Source organism: Perna viridis, chromosome 2 (genome assembly GCF_037379345.1).
Source record: "Perna viridis isolate PV_CMFRI_1.1 ecotype Kerala chromosome 2, ASM3737934v1, whole genome shotgun sequence".
Lineage (NCBI taxonomy): Eukaryota > Metazoa > Mollusca > Bivalvia > Mytilida > Mytilidae > Perna > Perna viridis.
Window position 1 is genome coordinate 55983498 of NC_142446.1, and position 21061 is coordinate 56004558.

Below are 21061 nucleotides of genomic sequence, written 5' to 3' on the forward strand. Positions count from 1 at the left end.
ATAAATTCTAAAAAGGGTATGAGAGGGTCCTGAAAGGCCAGATGGGGCCAGTCCTTATTCCAGTGATTTACTATATAAGCTACCACAATTTTCAAGCATAAAGGGACCATGGATCAGTCCATTGGGGAAAGGAAGGTAATTTTAAGCAAGCTTTCAGACTGTATACCATGTAGTCCCTAAAATCCCTGAAATAATCAATTACAACAGACTGAAAGGTATCACTACTTTGGCAAAGAGTCAGCATTAGATTAACTAAGAGGTTGACTCAGGAGTATTACACATGTATTATGTATTTTGGCCATTGTTCAGTCCATGTCTAATCCAATGTTATCTACTATTGTATCTGACATGAACTTGACAGAAGCATATATAGAAAGTTTAGGTCATAGGGGTATAGATAGTATCATATCTATCCTGAAAGATACATGTTTTTTTTTTGTAGATAATATGGCTTTCTTACTTTATTCTTTGTTGTGTTAACTAAGGTTGTAAAAATTATTCTGAATGAAATTCATTTTTTTTTTAGAAAGAAATGTCACGATCGAGAATAACATGTACTTTGTGAATGTTCTTTGAAATTATAAAGAATCCATTCAATGTGAATAAATGGAAATATACTTCATTATGTAAGCGGAATATCTCAGTGGTCGCCCATTACAGCAAAATCATTTAAACAAAAACAGGTTTTCAGTCTCAGACAAGCATACAACTTAGAAGAAATTAAATTATTCTTTGAGGGTTGTTACTTAAGCCTGTGATCAGAAATACATCACTTTTTATGTTGGTGTATTAATCAGAACGATGTATGGTTTTATGATACTCTCATGGATGGACGAGAGCCTTAGAAGTTATTCATGTAGGAAATAGAACTGATAGGAATATTTATGGTTTCTTTTTAACTTAATGAACCTCAGTAGTACAGAGAAACTTGTCTAAACTGAAGTTCGGAACCCCTTTTATTCAGAAAAAAACTGTTTGTATAAGGCAGGTGTTCAGTATACACAGGTTCAAAAGCATTGAAACTAATGTGAAGGGAATTCAGGAGATGTCTGATTTACACAGGTTACTTATATATTCAGGTTCAGTTTATAGAGGTTTTACTGTATTTGCACAAGTTACCAGTTTATCCAGCATGCAGTTTAGACAGGTTTTACTGTATGAAAGTATCACATGCACCAGATGATCCTCTCGCCAGTGACCCACAAATAAAAGGTTTTCATTGCATTTTGTTGAACACCTGTATGATATCACCCATATGTGAATTGTTTTGATTGGACCTGTTTGTGACTCTGTTGTGACTTGTGTGAGGGAGCTGCATTATTGTTGCTAGACTATAACTGGATTACATTCACTTGCATTGTGACAGGTTCTGCTGGCAAAGCAAAAAAAGAACATGCTTACCCTTGTCACCTCTGTTTTTTTTGTGGGCATTCTAGTGCTTTAGTTTTTTTTGTTTTGTGTCTTGTTTTCCTTATCTTCAGTTTTTTTATGTGAAATTTATTCTATTTGGTCCACTATATCGTGTATGAAGATTTACACAGTTCAAGATCCGAAATTGAAACAAAAAAAATATCATGGCAGTAAGCCAAGGGTATAAAAGGGTCAGGAATTTAAATTTCTTTGCTTCAATTTTCATCCAACAACATGCACAAGCAAAATTAAGAAATCTGATTTTTTCAATCAAATCCTGTTTCGTAAAAAAATTATAAATTGGGATTTCCTCAAATCCTTGAGTTATAGTCAAATTTCAAGAAAGATAATTGGTCAAAATTTGGGCTGAGGTAAGATTTGAGGACATCCTCGAATTGAGATTTATTATGAACACAATACTAGTCTTTTAATTCATTAAGTACCAATCCATATAAACTTCAGACACTGCCAATGGTTCATGGTGAAGAAAAACCCACCGAACAAACGATGCTTTTTCAGTCAACATATGCTATTCTTTCATATAACAATAAGCTATTCTGCATTCAGATCTGCACTTATTAAAAAATCATACATTCATCTCCCACTAAAATCAACCAAATCTAGCCAAAGTAAGAAAGATAACTCTTGCAAAGTGCAAATTTCATGTACAATCTATATATTTTTTTTCTCAAAAGTGCAACAACCAAAGGAAGAACTAAGACTGATTATGTGATCAGTAACCATTTCAGAACAAGAAATAAAACTGAATTTGGTGGGTTTTTGACATGCATGAATCACCTTCTGTCTGATTTTAAGAAAGACTGCTACATGTACTTAATAGCATACTTACCCTAGACCCTTTCTCTCCAACACATTTACATCCATTGTAAAACACGCAGTTTCCACCCTCACATTCTTTATCTGTTTGCTGGAAAATGATAGAAACTAAGTTAAAACAACATAATCAAAGTACTCATAACCTGAGTCAATTAAAATTGAATAAGAAACTAATATCTCTATATGTTATTAAAACAGAAACAAACTGGCAAAAATGCAGGAAGAGGTCAAATTGGTATAGAAACATAAAAAGTCTTCATGATTCATTGTTTACATCCAGAGTATATTTCCTTTTCGTGTTAAGAAAATCAGCTACAGTCTTATATAATTAAGAATAATTTACTTGTATGAAAATCTGATCCAACAGAGAAAACCAAAATTCTATTTTTTTTAGAAAGCAAAGTAATTTGCAAATATTAATTGGTCATCCAAAAACATTGACTAAACAACTGTAGGTTTATTGGCAAGAACCACTATACCAACGATAATTTCTATCTATCTTTATTATAATTTTCAAGACATCTTGCACACTAATCAACAAACTGCTCACATTTTTTTCCCAGTCATTTGCAAAAGTTCCCACAGGGACTTCCATGCAGTAGTAAGTGGTACATTTGTAGGTGGTTAACAAATTGGTACAAATTTTGTTGCATACCCAAAAATAATTTGGATAGAACCTACACATATACCTGTGTCGTCACATAAATGCAGAGATCAGATGTTGGTAAAAGATCCACAAGACAATGACCTCATTACAAATACTGTTAAATTCAGATGATAAAAACACAAGAGGACACCAAGGATTCACATGGAGGCTATTGAAATCCTTGCCTATGAGTTAATTGCAATCAACAGATTTTTCAACATGTTAAAGACATTTTGCCTCAATTAAACAGTAAAGCTGTCCTTCTTTTTTTAACGTTTTGAATTTTTTTGCCAATATTTGTAGCAGCTATGCAACAGAAGAGGACCCATACTTTACCAGTGCACATAATTCATACAGCAACTTTTTATTGGAGCCCAATATTCTAATTTATTATTTAATTTCTGTGTGTATTTTTTAATTTGTATTATTTGTGTTATTTTGTCTGTCATTTGGTCTATTCTTTGGCCAGGATTATGAATTTAGTCTGTCTTTTTTGTCTTATTCTTTGTCCTAGATCACGGATTTTGTTAGTCTTTTTGTCTATTCTTTGTCCTGGATCATAAATTTTGTTAGTCTTTTAGTCTATTCTTTGACCAAGATTATGAATTTTGTCTTGTTCTTTGACCAGGATAATGAATTTTGTCTGTCTTTTGGTCTATTCTCTGTCTATAATCATGAATACTCTGTTCCTCATTATAATAGGGGTCTCCTTTCTTATACTTAATTAATTCATCTATTTTCTGCATTTTTAATGCCTCTAACAATGATAATTATAGGCACATTCATATGCCAACAAAATTTTATAAATATACATTTGCAAGTCATCTCTTCATTCTTATGACAGGAATTAACTTCAATACTTTACATAGTGTGGTTTTTTTTTCATGTCTTTACTTACCAATTATTGTGTCCCCCTAAAATATGCTACTTTTCAAATAAGCCATGTATATGTATATATTTGAAAGGGCATTGACTTGCAGTGTAGTAGGAAAGTCTTAAAATAAAATGATAGTGGTATACAGGGAAAATAATTAGAACAGGTAGAGAATTCTGTTACCATACCAACAGGGTGTTCCCATCATTCAATAATATAAACACTGAATAACACAATCCATTAATTCTCAGAATAATCTCTGAATATCACCAGTGTTTAAAAGGCAGCTCGTCTACATCATCTTAGATACAGCTTATACGTAGTTACTTGCAATTTATAAGTGAAGAGTTGATTCCATCTCTTTTGCAAGTGAAAGAACTATGACTATCAAGCAAGTATTGAATCATTAGTAACATTACTTCAGTCTGGAAAATTAGTATTAAGACTTTTTTTTAAGTAACAGGATATTAATGGTATATAAAATTATTCAAATTTTATGGTCGACTCAATGCAACATATTCAAATTATCAAAATTAACCAAGCATCTTCAAAATTTTTTGCTGACTAGTAGAAATAAAATTGATCCAACACTTTTACTCAGCAATTTTAAAGCCATCTACTTCAAATACATCTGCAACTATTTATAAAACACTTTGGCAATGTTCACTTCCAAGTAAAATAAACACAGCAAGCCAAATGGTAGCACAGTTTATGTTGTTAGAAATTAGTTTACAGAAATGTAGATGAATTATATATCCCAGACAAGATCAGATAGCAAAAGATGCTAAATCAGCATTTTATCAAGTTTTAACTTCTGACCTGGTCATAACTAAGTAACCATGTAATCGCTCTTCTACATGATAAAACATATGCATGCAATGAGTCTGCACTGCTAGGTTAAACTGCTAGTACTTAAGTTCTCCCTTTTTCTAGTCATCTATGGCAAGAGAGGAATCTACATAGGGAAGGTAAAACATGCTTCACAGGATGCAGCTTGGGTCTCACCACTTACGGGTCAAATGGACACCCCTCCCCTATATACCAGTAGTACCAAAATTGACACATTGAACCTAGATCTATGCACTGTAAGAGACTAACCTGTGATTATGTTGATCAAAAGTAGTCAAAGTAATGGTGACAAAGTGTACTTCAAAATCATTTTGTAATTTACTACAAAAGTGTTTGAATATTGTTTACATGTGTGCGTAATTTGCCTTCATCCCGTCAGTTAGCAGAAAAAGGAAAAATATGGATTTTCAGTATTATTTATTCAAGTCACTTTGGTGAAAAAATTCAACAATCATCAAACCATAAGCATAATGATTTTGAAAGCCTTATTTTCCAAGCTTTGCAATGGTATGCAACATTAAGATGTCATCTGTCTTGGGAATTCACAGTGAAAATTTAAAAATTATTTTTTAAACATGTAAATTAATGGGAATGTTAGAAGTGGTTAGTGAGACCTTGATATGATCCAAGACCTTGAACATTTGGAGCAAGTATGAACACACATATTCATGCTTGACACAGGTCTGAATTTTGATTGAATTTTGATTGCAATTAAAATGTATGACACAGGATAAGAATTTGACTTGGGGCTTAGTGGCACCTTTTGGCCCTATCCCTACAGTTCAAGTCACAACCCCAAAAAAAAACAATCCCAGCCTTCTTTTTGTATTATGGCACCTTGTGGTCAAAGTTCATGGACTTACATGCTCAAGTTATTGTCTGGACACTGGATGACATCAAGAGGCCAGCAGTACAGTACCATTTTACAACCTCAAATCAGTCCATGACTATCAGAATTTGTTATTTCTTGATCCAAGGCCATACTTAAAATAATGTTTGTTTCTCCTTACCCGACCCCCAGGCATTGGGTAGGTAGGTAAGGATTTTTTTCACCTCAAAGTTCATTTGATTCTGTAAAAAAAATATGAACAAAGAAGTGAAAAATGTTGCTTTGATTTTTTTTTTAAATCTCATCAGTGAATGGCTAATATCATTTGGACAGGGCCAAGTTTTATGGATAGGTAGGGCAAGGGGAAACAAACTTTTAATTTCAGCCCAGCTGGTCTATATGTATTTCAATCTACATTATTTAGTTAATTTGTGTAGAACTGAAAAAACAAAACAAATCATTCAGTCATCATTGGTCATGTGTTGTAAAACAGAAGCAATTGCCTTGTTTAACATATCGATGACTGATCTGAAACTGATCGATGACAGATTGCAATTATAGTTGCACCAATCAGTCAAGATACTGCACAATGGAATCAACTGGGAAGAATATATATAAGTTTTCCTTTATTAGAAGGAATAGCAGACAAGGTCACTGAGCCATACTCTGGAAAGGGTGGAAGGTCTGGGCAATGACCTTAACTGTAATGTTACAAATAATGACTTTTCCTTAAGCTCCTATGATGTTTTAACCAACCTTTGAACAGAAATTATGTGATTACAGAAATCTTGATTATTAGGCAAGCTCAGAAAGCATAACCAATATAACAGTTAAGTAATAAGCAATCCAAAGCTATGTCAATGTTCTAAGGAGAAAGCGTTTTCTTAAACAGTTCAATGCCAGTCTCTTTTTGCTCAAAATTATCTGGGAAAGTTATTAAAATTACATAAGACTTTAGAATAATCAAAGTTTTCCAAACTTCATGCCATCATAGACTTGTAATTAAATACAGATCTATGATGCCATTATACAACTGCCAACTTTTCTGGTTGTATAAAAAAGGGTAAAGAAGTATCATAAATATACAACAAATCTGCAAGAAACTGAAACGTCATATTAATACATGGCAGGGAACAAGATCTTGTACTTACTTAATCAATAATAACAATTTGACATCAAATGATCATAACTAAAAATGTATTGTGAATATTGAAATAAAACCTTCAGTTTCCCATTCTATGATATCTTAGCTCCATGTTCACATCACATATTACCTTCTACCAAAACAAACAGAAAAGAAGTATTTAAAACAAGTTACAAAGTTAATTAAAATCTTCATTTTCTCATTTTACGATTCCTGGGCATCTGCTTCAATTGCTTCAGATTATTTCATTACAAGGGGGAAAAGTAGTTTAATAAGTAAGTGGAAAGGCATGGAATCTCATTCTCAATTGCATGGTTATTTTATCGATAAACTGGTCACGGCCTATCTTTAACAAGTTCCTTATTTCTATTATTATATGTCTCTGCAAATCAAACACGTGAAAATCTTAGTAGTCCTAGTAGGGAATAGCAGTTCTCAGTGTTTCAAATTTACCAAATAAAAAAAAGTCTGTCACTCTTGTGAGACAACATTAAAAGTACACAAGTTCTCACAAACGATCAACGACACAAGGTCACCTGTACTTTTATGACCTAAAAGATACTAAGTTCATAAGGACTATCCCGAACCAGTCCAAGACAGAATTGTAGACTTTCTAGACATAATATAGGTTGACCCGAATACCATCATACAGTTAAAACATGTTAATGTTCAAGACTATAGTCACGGACTCCCTGATTCTCAAGAGTATGTGCCCTGTGATTTTTATGACTATTCGCAGTGCCTTATCGTGTTGCACACATTGATTGAAAGCTACCCTCCATCCACATACGTTCCCGTGAGGGCCAGCATTAAAAAAAGTCATTAGACAAAGAAAAAATATTTTAGAATCTTATTTTGTTCATGGGAAAAACAGAAGTTTCTAAATTTTCTGAAATGTGGCCCCGTCATTTAAGAAGGCTGAATCTATTTTCTTAATCATGATGTTGTACAAGAAGTGTACACTTCTTGAAATGTCAACGTTTCCCATTTTAGCGTTTGTGCAAAGTTTATTGAGCTTTTGCACATCATTTTGTATTTGTTTAAGTGCACGATTGCAGCATTCATGTAAACGCATGCTAAGAGGGTTTGTTTAAATGCTCAATACAAGCATTCATTAAAATGCACGATATGAGCATTTGTTAAAAGACACCATAGCAGCAATTGTTTATTTTTGTACTTCGATTATTTCCTTGATTCAACTGTTAATTTTACATTTTTTGCTATTAATTTATATATTTTCTTCAATTTTATTTTCTATTCTTTCTTTCTTTAATATTTATTTATATTATCATTTTTCATCATTCGTCTATCGCGCGTTTAAACACACGCTATGAGCGTTCATCTATTGTGGGTTTAATCGCGACCTAGGAGTGTTTGTTAAGCGTGCGTTTAAAGCGCTTGCTTGGAGCATTTGATTAAATGCACAATAGAAGTGTTCGTATATCATACTTTTGGTAACCATTTGGCATGCGTTTGGGTATTGTATGTGCGGGAAACCTAAAGGTCTCAAAGAGTGTATAATATAAAGACCCTATGTTGTTCAACTTTTTACCTTTATTCCAAAAATGGGAAGAAAGGACTCATTTTCTCTTAAATGGGGCCCAAAATGGGGAATTTCGCCCTAAAAATGAATTCCCATTTCTTTTAGATTTTGCATATTATATGCAAATAGTTTTAAATATTTATGGAATGCAAGCCACTACAGCAAGTTTTTCAAAGGGATGTAACCCACCAAAACCCCACCACCTGGTTGGTGGTCGCATTAGGAAAAGGGTAAACAGTAAACATTTTTCTTGGAAACAAACTGTTTTCTTTAAAGGTTTGAAAAAAGTTATTTAAAAGTATCCAGTACTTAACACGACTCTAATAAATTGAATATTTAAATTTGAAGTCTATTGCTGTTCATTGCTCCAATTGGACAGTAAACCAGTCTGGCGGATGACAAATTTGTAGAAAGTTACTCCTCTTTGCTTAAAATTAAAAAAAAAAAAAAAAAAAAAAAAAAAAAAAAAAAAAAAAAAAAAAAAAAACAAGCCAAAGTTGGGACTATGAAAAAGGACTTTTGAAACAATAATCCAAAAAGCCTTTATTGTTGTAATTTGTTTTCCATACTGTACTTTTTAAAGGTTAAAAACATATATCCAACAACTTGCATTTTAGTAAATTAAGTAGCAATCCAGCTAAGAATCATGCAAAATGTGATTCATGGGTAAAAAGCCTATATATATTTATTTTTTATATTTTGTTTGATTTGCCATAGTAAACAGAAATTAACATTTAGTTTTTCATACGTTCTTAGGAGATAAAAAATATATAGAATGTACTGTAGATTGCAAAATTAAGGGAGAGAACTCTGTAAATGACACTCAAAAACATTAGAATCTATTGGGTTTTCAGTGTTGATTATCTCCTGAGAGCAGGCTGCTTTGAATGAATAATTACACATTTCATAATATAGACCCATAAAACAACTTAATTACAAAAACACAAATATGTAGCCTTTTTACACATTTTTCAGATATTGCATGATTCTTACAAAGACTGCTACTTAAATTTTTTCCACTATTTTCAAATTAGTATTAAAATCACCTTATTTATTTTTGAGATTATAAACTGCTATGTTTTGCAGACATAAAATTGAAATATTTTTACAGGATAAAATATGGTGTCACCAGGCTATTTACAGAGATATATGGAAAATTATCAGACCACCCTTTTTTATATTTGAATATTTGGTCATAAAAAAAAATGTTGGGTTGGAATTAAAATTCAAATAAAGTTATTTCATTTCCATTTAAATACTAAGTAGCTGTCCAGAAAATAGTTTGGCCCAAAAAATCAATAGCACTTGAAATATAGCCATATTTGTAATATTTGATAAATGTCTTGCAATGGAGTTATCTCCCCTTTCCAATGCTTTTTCTTGTACTTTATATAATCTTAATTGAAAAATATAAGTTGTTCACAATGCACCACATTACCATGATGAATTCACATGAAATACTTTTCAGATTCCCTGAATTGAGAAAATTTTGAAATTCCAATAAATGGGAGAGCTACCTTAATTAATCTGGCTAGCTAGAGTTGGTGAAAAAGTTGCCCTCCTTTTCAGAATAATAAATGGTCTACACCGTTACAAAATACCTAACACTGGGTATGTTACTCCATTAATTCTGACTTGGTTAGAGTATGCATGGAGTATGAATTCCAATTTAGGAGTAAAGGTAAATGAAACTAAGCCATTTCATTAATCAAGTGTACTCTTTTTAATTGTTATGTTAAGTGCTTTATGGGTTGTTCTGTATATGCCTGACTCAACCATTACTATTAATAACTACATGTAGTAAATATTCTTGATTGTCAAATCCATTTTACATTGCAGACAAAGAAAGGATGACTCATGCTGCACTCTGAGCATTGGTAAGAAAATTTTGTGTAGGCTTTCAGAAGAGGTAGACAATTTTACAGTTTTTATGTCTACATTAAATAATTTTGCAACATTAATGGGTGGCAGTTAATCTTTCAATATAATATAAAATCATAATAATGGAATAAAATTTCTCATTCACATAATTGCTTTTATTTCATTATTGAAGTCTTAGTCAAAATGCCTAAAAATTTACATTAAAATCAGCTGACAGTATCTTGTTGAATTTCAAGTAGAACAAAAATTTCACTGATTTAACAGAAACTTCTGAATTGTTTTTAGTATTGTATATATTTTCAGTCAAGAGTTTTGAAAAGGCTTCAGTGATTATTTAGATATAGAGACTGAGGTGTTCAGTACAAATCAGCACTGTTTAGTTATTGATCATTAAAATGTAATATGATCCACAAATCATTAAGTTCAATCAGTTGAGCTCTATGGGGGCCTTTGTTTTATCTTTTATATCTTATAAAAAAAGATGTTACTCAGGTAAATTGAAGGAAAGAAATGACAAAGAACAAGTGTAAGAAGAAAGTATTTTTTGTAATGAAAATAAAATATTGTAGATCATAATGAAACATGGTTCTTGTGTACCATGAACGTTGAACTTTTAAAACTAAATTCTGTTGTATGAGGTCAGGTACAAATTCTTAGGGGGCAAAATCTGCTTTCCCCTCAAAGTTGTGAAAAAATAAATTTGATTTTGCATGAAATCCTGATTATTCATAAATTCTACCCCCAAAAATATTTATGCTTATTTTTGCCCTCTTAACCTGAATTCTGTTTTTATACCCACTTTTGCACCAGGTACTGCTAAAAAGGAATCAGCAAAGTGACAGATCCAGGGGGGATTGCAGGGGGTTGGCAACCCCCTTTTTATAGGAAAATTTGTCATTTTCATGTGTAAAATTGACAAAAAAATCTCAAGTAATGTCCTAGCATCCCCTTTTTCTGAGGAACCTCAGCTGACACCTCTACTTTTCTCAAAATGTCTGGATCTGGCCCTGCAGCATCAAGTCAAAATATTTTGTTGTTGCATATGTTCTCAATACTACCAACCTCTTACACCCACTGCTTTGGAGAATCCAGAACTTCATATCTGGTTATGTTTTTATGTTTTTGATCTGACAAGACATCAGCAGTCAACAAACACTGATGGTATTTGAGATAAACTGCTGACAATATTTCACAGGTTTGTGAGTCATACACACCAAAGTGCCTGCCATGCATCCACGGCTTGATTGCTGCTTTTTCAACTTCTGAGGTCCTTGTCTCATGAGTATTTCCAGTTATAGATCCAGAAATTCCTAAGGGGGGTCTGACTGGCATGAAAAAAAGGGAGGTGTTCTGGTGATTTCTATTTTTTTCTAAATAATCAACCGACATTTTCAGGCATAAGTTCCCCTCCCCCTGTATCTGTCCATGATCATATTGCATCGTTATTAGTACATAAAAGATATACAAAAATGTAAAACATGCCCAAGATTTCTTAACTTGCTTTTCTAAATACAGAATTAAGTGTGTGACAATATTACAGTATTCAAAGATCTTACATCAAATCAACAAATAATTTGTTTATCAAGCTGACATCATTAATATGAACTAGATAGCGTGTTTATATTGCCTTTTTATTGCATTTCCTGTAATATTAAAACACTTTTCTTTATTGTGTGGCCTGACCTGAATCTTTTAATTAACTCCTTACTGTGGAGGCTGTCAGAATGAATTGTTTTGATGATCATCAGAGAAGATCATGTTGATTTCATGCCATTTACAAACCAATAAATACTGCTTTTTGAACATATGATTGATGTACCATAATGAGAAGAAAGAGAAAATGTTTGTAGGATAAAAAAATGAAGAGGAGGAAGAGGGGAAATAGTTGAGGAAGTGTCACTTTTTTTAAATATGATATAAGACATTATTAATTGTTTCAGATATGTAATGTCTAAAAGCTTTCATAAATTTTGTGAAGTTTATGGAGTTTAAATAATCAGCCAGGGTATCTGGTGAAATGTGGGGTTAATGTACTGAGTGTTAAATTTGACTAACATACAGAAATTAGGTCATGATTCATTAATGAATATACTTTACAGTGCATACAATTATGATGTTCATGGGATAGAGTTTAGGTATAGTGAACTGGACATTTTAAACCTTCTATCAGACACATATTCAAATGCCTATCATATTTTATCTAAATCTACCTCTGATGAAGATTTAAATCTCCTTCTTAATTGTCCAGTTAAATACATAAGGAAGTTCACCAGGTGATTGTCACTATCCCCTATATGAACATTATCATTGTATGTGCTATATATCTTCTTTGATGTATCAACATATTTGAGACTTTTCCTCTTTCCAGGAAAATTAATTGGTCTATCACAGTTACAAATTATGAACAATATTTTATGTATTTTCCTCTAGAATATGTGTCCTTATTTGGACAAAAGTTGTTGAGATATTTGTCATATTTATTACCTTTTTTTGAATAAGAAGAGGTGCCTGATTAAAATCTGCACACTATTCCTCAAAATTGACAAAAGAGGGTCCAACATCCAGGTCTCCCTGAATCTGACACTTAGTTGAATGTGAATGTGAATTTCAGTCTCCTTGTATTATATTAAAGTAAAATGGTTCCAAATGAAATTTGTCTTGGAAGAAGGTCTGTGACAGCCAGTAAAAGTACAAGGTAGATTGGCCATAGTAACAGCTACATATGTACTTAAGGGAGTTGAGTTTCATATCTCATGCTAGATTGGCCAAGTAACTGCTACATATGTACTTAAGGGAGTTGAGTTTCATATCTCATGCTAGATTGGCCAAAGTAACAGCTACATATGTACTGAAAGGAGTTAAGTTTCATATCTCATGCTAGATTGGCCAAAGTAACAGCTACATATGTACTGAAAGGAGTTAAGTTTCATATCTCATGCTAGATTGGCCAAAGTAACTGCTACATATGTACTGAAAGGAGTTAAGTTTCATATCTCATGCTAGATTGGCCAAGTAACTGCTACATATGTACTGAAAGGAGTTGAGTTTCATATCTCATGCTAGATTGGCCAAAGTAACAGCTACATATGTATTTAAGAAGGTTGAGGTTCATTTCTGTCTACAGTTTAAGAGATTGGAAATCAGTGTTAGACTGGTGCCAAGTCAGAAATTGTTTGATAGAAAACCTCTAGCATTGCTGGAGTACTAATTACCCAATAGTTGTCTGACTGGACACTTTGTTATAAGTGATAGAAGTGTTTATAAAGTTCAGGTTACAAAATAGAAACCTCAACTTTAGTCGTGGACAAAGCAGGAACGTACACTTAAAAAAGTTATGAATGTAAATTTTTGTGAATTCTAGAATGCACTAGAAAATTTGTTATGAATATGTAGCTCAGGTTACAATCTGATAAACTTTTGGGTATCTTGATAGGCATAAACAAACGTCATCTACGATGAATTACAGCAAATGTTTTAAAACAAAATCACTTTTCATACAGAAAAAGTTTTTCCATTTTGATTTTGCTCTCAATTTTTTTGCATGAGAAAATACAATTTAATTGCTATACTATCCCTTACAGTGAACTTAGAGAAGTATTTTATGGGAAAATATTTGGTTATGATACACAAGAATTGCTTTATAATCAGTTCGTGAGATAGTTGCCAGAAAAAAAAAAAACACCAGATAATGATAAGAATAATATTTCATGGTAAGGTTCTCTTCTGATTAACCAATACATACACTGCCAAATCAGCTTATATATTTAATTTTCGGTGATTCTTAGATCTATTTTTGATCTTAGAGATTTGAGATATAATTAATAAAGGAGGTTTCGTATACGAAGTGGGGTCAACATCTACATTTGAAAAAAATATATAGTAGGCATTTTAAAGAGTTGTTCCAAATTTACGATTGCAAAAAAATACTATTTGAGCAGCTTGGTATTACCGCACTGGTAGTATTAAGTGGACCATCACCCCAAAATCTTTGGTAGTAGGGAACCTTGTAAATTCAATACCCGATTCAGATAGTGATTCCGTGCTATTATTGGTCGAATTTCAATGTAACACCCCCACCCACCCACCCCCCCCCCCCCATACTTAGGAGTATAGTTACAAATATAAAAGCCCCTTTTCAAACGCTATTTTTTTGCTATCGTTAAAAAACTGGAAGAAATTTGCCAATAGCACCCGGTCGGAAGTCCCACCATTAAAAAATTCGGAAATACAGAACATTAATAAACAAAAAAGTGGATTTGACACTATGCTGAAAGTCTCGCAATATAGCAATTAACTGAAGATCGGACCAAATCTTTAACTGAACATTTCCGGGAATTCTTAATTCGAATTTGAAATCTCAAATTGTACCTGTGAAGATTTAAAGAGATTTACGAAACCTGAAGACAGATTCTTAATGTAACACACACACACAGAACGCCAAAAGTATATCAAGTTATTCTAGCAAGATCTAAATAAAGACAGTAGTAAAATAGTCCTGAAAACAAAAAAGATTGCAAGATTCGGCACAGTTTACGAAGGCTGATTAAAATTTTAGGCCTATATCTACTGCCAATGATTACTTGACTCCTGTTGTGATGTTTGTCAGGTTCAAATTAATACATAATTAGCACAATGTGCCACTGACATCACACAGTGTACTTATGTAATATTTATCAATGGAGTTTTAACCCACAACTTGTGAGGCTATCTAGTACCCTATGTTGTACAACATACCAAGTTGCTGACTCAAGTCTAGACACCCCACTGTCATAAACAGATGCTTCAGAATCTGAGGGTAAATATCCTGTGGTGGTTTCCTGTTCTCATGGAAATAAATTTTTCCCACTATTTCATGCATGTAATGAATAAAACGCTTCATTGTATAAATCGCTATAATAAAACAATATGAAAGTGTAATATAGTGATTAAGTCAAAGGTTAATGAACTTAACAGGTCATGATTGGCATATTTCTTCATCCTGAGTAGGCAGAAACTTCTAAAGAATCTTAAGTGCAGAATTACTGTAGTTGAAAGTGTTGGGTGTACTTTTTAGCACCCCCCCCCTATGACTTGTACTTGCGTTACTTTTTATATGTCATCGCTAGGTACACAATAAGTCCTTCTTTTTGTTACAAATTAAAAATAAGTACAGAATTACTGTAGTTGAAAGTGTTGGATGTACTTTTTAGCACCCCCCCCCCCATGACTTGCGTTACTTTTTATTTGTCATCGCTAAGTACACAATAAGTCCTTCCTTTTGTTACACAATAGAATTAATTAAGAGTAAATGCAGAATTACTGTTGTTGAAAGTGTTGTGTGTACTTTTCAGCATCCCTGTGTGCCTTTTAACTTGCTTTACTTTTCATTTGTCATCGCTAAATGCACAATAAGTGCTTCTTTTTGTTACACAATAGAATTAAGAATAAATGCAGAATTACTGTTGTTGAAAGTGTTGTGTGTACTTTTCAGCATCCCCGTATGACTTGTAACTTACATTACTTTTCATGTCATCGATAAGTGCACAATAAGTCCTACTTGTTGTTACAAAATAGATTTAATTAAGAATAAGTACAGAATTACTGTATTTGAAAGTGTTGGGTGTACTTTTCAGCAGCCCCGTATGACTTGTAACTTGCATTACTTTTCATGTCATCGATAAGTGCACAATAAGTCCTACTTTTTGTTACTGTCTCGGTTTCATCATACACGTATTTTCGTTGATTTGTTTACTTGTATTATTATTTTAATAACCTCTCAGGACCATCACATTTTCCCTAATCCCCACCTAATCCCTAACATTTCCATTCATAATTCTAGTGCTTGATAAAATTACTTGTAATTGTTTGTTTTCTTGCAGTGCATTCCAATAATCCACTACGTTGTAGTGTGACTCCTATTAAAGGCTTTGTATACGGGCAATGCGATAGTCCGAATTTCCGATGACTGCAACCATCCTCATTTTTTTTATTTGGATGTTAACTCGAAATATAAGTATAAAAAATGAGAAGGGCTGCAGAGCCAGATAGAATTTGGGCTAAAGATCTGAGGGATTCAAACACTTATTAACTTCTTAACTTAAAGTGTTTGATATTTTAAGACACATCTTTTGAAAAATCTTAAGAACGCGTTACTTTCGGCTATATTTAGAAACTTGCCTATAAGGATTAATATTGAGAGAAAATAATGTAACAAGTTTGTCCGTCCGTCCGTCCAGGATTACCTCATAGTTCATCTAATTATATCTTTGGGTCTACATGTGTCAGAATTACACATAAATGTTTTATTTATGTTCTTAACTACAAGTATAGCCAAGAAAGATCACAGTTCTAAACTTTACATTTTCGCGGGAAGAACGGCTTGCAGCCACCACCCGGAATATACGTCAACAAGATATCAGATATAGATAACCGATATGTATCCAATTCTCTGGGTAGTGTAAATAACTGATAAGAAGATTTATTTTCCTTAAAATTATGTAAGAAAAAACTACTTACAGCTAACACAGCATGATAACTACAAAGCGATATCAAACTGGCAAATCCAAACAGCCTGAAATGATAAAAAATTTATGAAGTCATTAACTCTTCGTACATGTAAACTTTAACTTTTAATTAAAAAAATACCGTTTTATTAAAAAAAAAAAGAAATCCTAAATTAATTTTATCTTCTTTTCTTTTCTTTGTTTAATCGGAACGTTGATGTTTCGCTGAAAACCATGATGTCTGCATGTTGTTAATTGAAACAGACTATAGATTTTCAGAAAACGGAAAAAAAATGTTAAATGTACAAATTTCATAGGAAAGTCTCAAATTTATGATAAAATAATGAACGTTTACAGAGATATAATACAAACTGAGGCAAATTACTTACCATCTAGTCATGGCTCTCTTTGAATACGGAAAGAACTATGGCAAAAACTAGGTTCGAGTTACACAATATTCCAATGAATTTGTCCCTCTCTTGATGTTTCACAATCTTCAGAACGGCACCAAACGGCCAATCCCGCCGTCCACAATCCGCCGAGAATTTCTCAGCCAAATTCCACTTTTCAAAAAGATATTTTGATTTCAAGAAGTCATTTAAAAGGATAGACGCTTTCACGCTTCTTGTTCTGTCTGTGTAACACTGCAGATGATAGTGCCTGTGCTGATGACCGTTATGGAAGTGGTGGGCGGCGCTTGCAAGTTCGATCGCGCAAAACTAATTTTCTAATTCTAATACAAAGTTTAAGGAAATACGGAATTATTTCGTAGAAAAGGGAATATCCATGCTTTAGAAAACACACTAGCACGTTTCACAAAACTTTTCTTCTGTCAAAAATCCTGTTAATTATTTAAATTTGCGAAATTTCGTTGCGCTACCTACTTATTTTGAAACTTTTTGCGCTAATGATAAATCCAAAATGTATTCACTTTTTTCTGACTGTGATAAATTTGGTGTCTGTATGTTCAAAATCTGGATACCCAAAGACTATCTTTAGGGTATGTTTTATAATATTTTTATCTGTATGTAATTTAATACAAAGACTTATTATCTTATCAACCCTGATTTGCATATGATTGACAGCTGCCTCTTTGTGTATGTAATTCGTGAGGAATTCACACTCTTCATCCACATTCGATAAACAAAAGAGTTCTTGAGGAAGCATGACTGTTTGGTGAAAATACTTTTGTTAATTTGAATGCTCTGATGACCTAAACATAAACTATTTGAATTAGAAATTTCCGCCAAAGTTCTTCTTCATTTTGAACAATTACAAAACATTTTTTGAATACATTGTGCGCGTAGGAGTGCGTGAACGTGCAGGCGATAGGATACATTTGCATTTTACACGACAGAAAATGGAGGAAATGTAGTCTGCTACCACGATAATTTGGACAATACGGATTTTGTGGTGCGGATTTGAATAAGTTTCCGCTTTTCCTGAAGTGAAAAACTTCGGATTTAACATCGGAAAAATGAAAGAGAGTACAATTTTCTTTTGTATCTTTGTTCTTGTACTGGCAGTGGACATCGCTCGCGGAGCAGTAAGTATAGTCTGTTTCTTGAAAGTGAATGCGATTAACTCTTAAATAGCACTTCGTCAAGCGGCGCCTTTAACAAAACATATACCATATTATTATCTGTATTTTATTTAGAAAAACCTTTTTTAGATTAGTAATTATTTAATTGTTAAATAATATTATTTAATTTCGATGGTTTATCAGTCCTATGGCCATCGAAAAATGAGTGTTGGCGCAGATTTTATGGTTTTTATTTGTCCACATATCGCAGTTTTTAATGTACATTTTCTAACCAGTGTTAAAGGAAAATGTAACAAGAGAGGAAACCACAAATTTCTCTTCAAGAATCGTTAGAAATTTGGTATACCTAAGAGAATTTAAAAAATATATACATGTATATTCGCTTGAAACATCTAAGTGCACTCTTAATGGTGATATTTTCTGTCCCGTCGTTAAGTGCACCTCCCATCTTCTATATCGGATCCGGGTATGATTTTAACATCTTAGCACAGTACAACTAAAATATCTACATAGCTATGTATTTAGATTTGAATAAGATAAATAAATTTGTGCTACACAAGAACAACGAACTAGTTGATCCTGGTATGGTGCCTTTACTAGTCTTCTGGGTAATACATATTTCATTAAATATCATTATTATCAAATATTCATTCACTATCCAGCTGCGGTACAGTAATTCTACTTTACTAGCAATACAACCAACCCCTGTCCCTTCCCGGTATATTGACTGTTGTCGAAAACCTTTAAAACCTTTGATACAATATTTTGCCTTCGTTTCTGATTTTTGTTTTGCTTCGTGTGTGTTCATTGCTTTTTTGAGTTTGAACATCGATATAGGACTTGTCAATCAACTGTATGACGTTTGCGCCTTTGTCGTCGTCATCTTCATTGACTATTACATAATTTAGAATTCTCTTTATTTCTTAATTGCAACTTATCATTCTAATCTGATGAGGTTGGTTTTATAAAGTTTTTGATATAAATCTTGCTTACATGTGATAAGTGTAAGCTGCCCACATACATGTATTGTGGATTACATTTTTCTCCCATTCTGAGCCTATGATTACAAAAAACACATGATTATTAATTTCCCGCCACTTCACATTCATGTTTCATTCGAAAAAGCTTATTCTTGATTTTTTTTATTCACTATACACGTTGACGTACTCCCAAATAGTTAGAGAAGGAAAAAGCTCTCGGACCAATGTTGGGTCTGGGAGTAAGCCAGAGCGTCAACAGAGCAGCCCAGCCGCTAGTAGGACATACTATGAGTTTTCGATCAGGTATCCCGAAAGCTGGCTCCGCTACATCCAACTACTAACAAGCTTCTACTGACAGAATCCCCTTCAGGGTCGGTTGTTCGAGATCCGTAAGGATTGTCAAAAGCGTAAAGCCCCAATCATCTTTTTTGATTTTAACTACATGTATTTCTTCACTCACGGTAGACACATACACGTATTGGCAATTTTCGTTTAAATTTTGTTTAGATTTTTAATGGGCTTATGTTTTTGTGTTTAAGATGAATTTTTGATGTAAACATATTTCAAGATGGCTTCCTTTAACCTAAAATTTTACATTGAAAAAGGGGAGGGGGGACTAGGATTAATATTTATAAAAAGATAAAAATTATTATTTATTTGAGCAAAACATTTTTTTCACTCAGCAATGGCAAGAAACAAATTATGATTCAATATTTCCCCATTACTTAACAATGTAGATTTTTAATTAAAATTTTTAAAAATTTAACTCTGGCTGCAGCTTTAAAAAATTTATTATTTTTGCCCTTGTGCCAAAATTTTTTTTAACTCAACAATCAACATAACATTCCAGGCCCCCTCGAAAAGAAAATGGTCTGTGCCTAAACTAACTCACAATAAATTAAATGAAATGTGTGCATTCAAAATAATTCACACAGAAACAATGGTAGAACTTGTCTTTAATTACTAATCCATAAAATTCACTGCCTATGGTAATTATAAGGTGATTCATGGTGTAGAAAAACCCATGGATCAGATGATGCTTTTTTGGTCTACATGTGCTATATTTTAATATGACAATAGTCCTTTCAATAATTAGAAAAGAACTCTTGAGAAAACTGCACTTTAATCTCATACTAAAATCAACCAAATCAAGGGCGATAACTCTTGCAAAGTGCTAATTTCATGTACAATCTATAAAAATGTTACCTCAAAAGCGCAACACCAAATTGAAAAACTAAGACTGGTTATGTGATCTACAAGGGTTTCTGAACAAGAAGTAAAACTGCATGAATCACTTCCTGTCTGTTTTTTAATAAAGACTAATACTAAAATTAAATCATATTTTACCCGTGCTGCAGCCATGATACAAGTTCCGGTAGTATGTTTTTCAGGGGTGGGTCCAGGTGAGGGCATAATGGGCATACACCCCCTTTTTTCCCCCCAAAAAAAAAAATGGTTGTAATCAGCTAAATATTGTATTGAATATGGCAATTTATCATATTCAGTCATTAAATATGTCCTTTTATACATGTACTGATTCTAGTTATTACGCCTCCCCATCATAAAATCCTGGATCCACCCCTGATTTTTAATGATGTCTTCATTTTGTTTTATTTTCTATTCATAGGTGTGCAAAGGATGTCACCAAACAACATGTATCTGTGCAGGACAAAAGGGTGTGAAGGTATGGCTTAAAATGGATAATAGGCATTTAGATAGTACTGATTCATGTTTACAATATATGAGATGTGGAATTAGTCAAAATTGTCGTTATTTAAGGAGCTCCTTAGTTATTTTTGGTCTTCCAACAATAATTGTTTTATATCAGGAGGTCTATAAATATTTCTGGACCTTTACAATTTGATTTCAGGGGCTTCAGAAATATCTGAGGAGGTCCTGAAGTCGAAATAACATACATAAATATAATAACTTTCCATCATAATATTGAGTCCATTAATGTACATCATGTACATTGTATATTGCCCTAAACAAATTTAAAGTGGCAAATAAAGTACAGGTGTCATTTTCACAAAAAGTTGTAAA

The 21061-nt window shown here is 32.8% G+C and overlaps 2 protein-coding genes across 2 annotated transcripts in view; one reads left to right on the top strand and one right to left on the bottom strand.

Annotated features, from left to right (window-relative positions):
- The window catches only part of LOC148626138 (uncharacterized), a 71376-nt gene extending 54235 nt beyond the window's left edge, over positions 1–17141 (bottom strand). The window contains exons 1-3 of the mRNA XM_088569850.1: positions 16885–17141; positions 16509–16563; positions 2261–2338 (exon numbers count right to left, since the gene is read on the bottom strand). Of these exons, the coding sequence (XP_088425976.1) occupies positions 2261–2338; positions 16509–16563; positions 16885–16895 (144 nt within the window). The 5' untranslated portion in view covers positions 16896–17141. The remainder of the gene's footprint in view (positions 1–2260; positions 2339–16508; positions 16564–16884) is intronic.
- Positions 17142–17621: 480 nt separating this feature from the next.
- The window catches only part of LOC148626139 (uncharacterized), a 61652-nt gene continuing 58212 nt past the window's right edge, over positions 17622–21061 (top strand). Inside the window, exons 1-2 of the mRNA XM_088569851.1 lie at positions 17622–18041; positions 20646–20702. Coding sequence (XP_088425977.1) covers positions 17973–18041; positions 20646–20702 — 126 coding nt within the window. The 5' untranslated portion in view covers positions 17622–17972. The remainder of the gene's footprint in view (positions 18042–20645; positions 20703–21061) is intronic.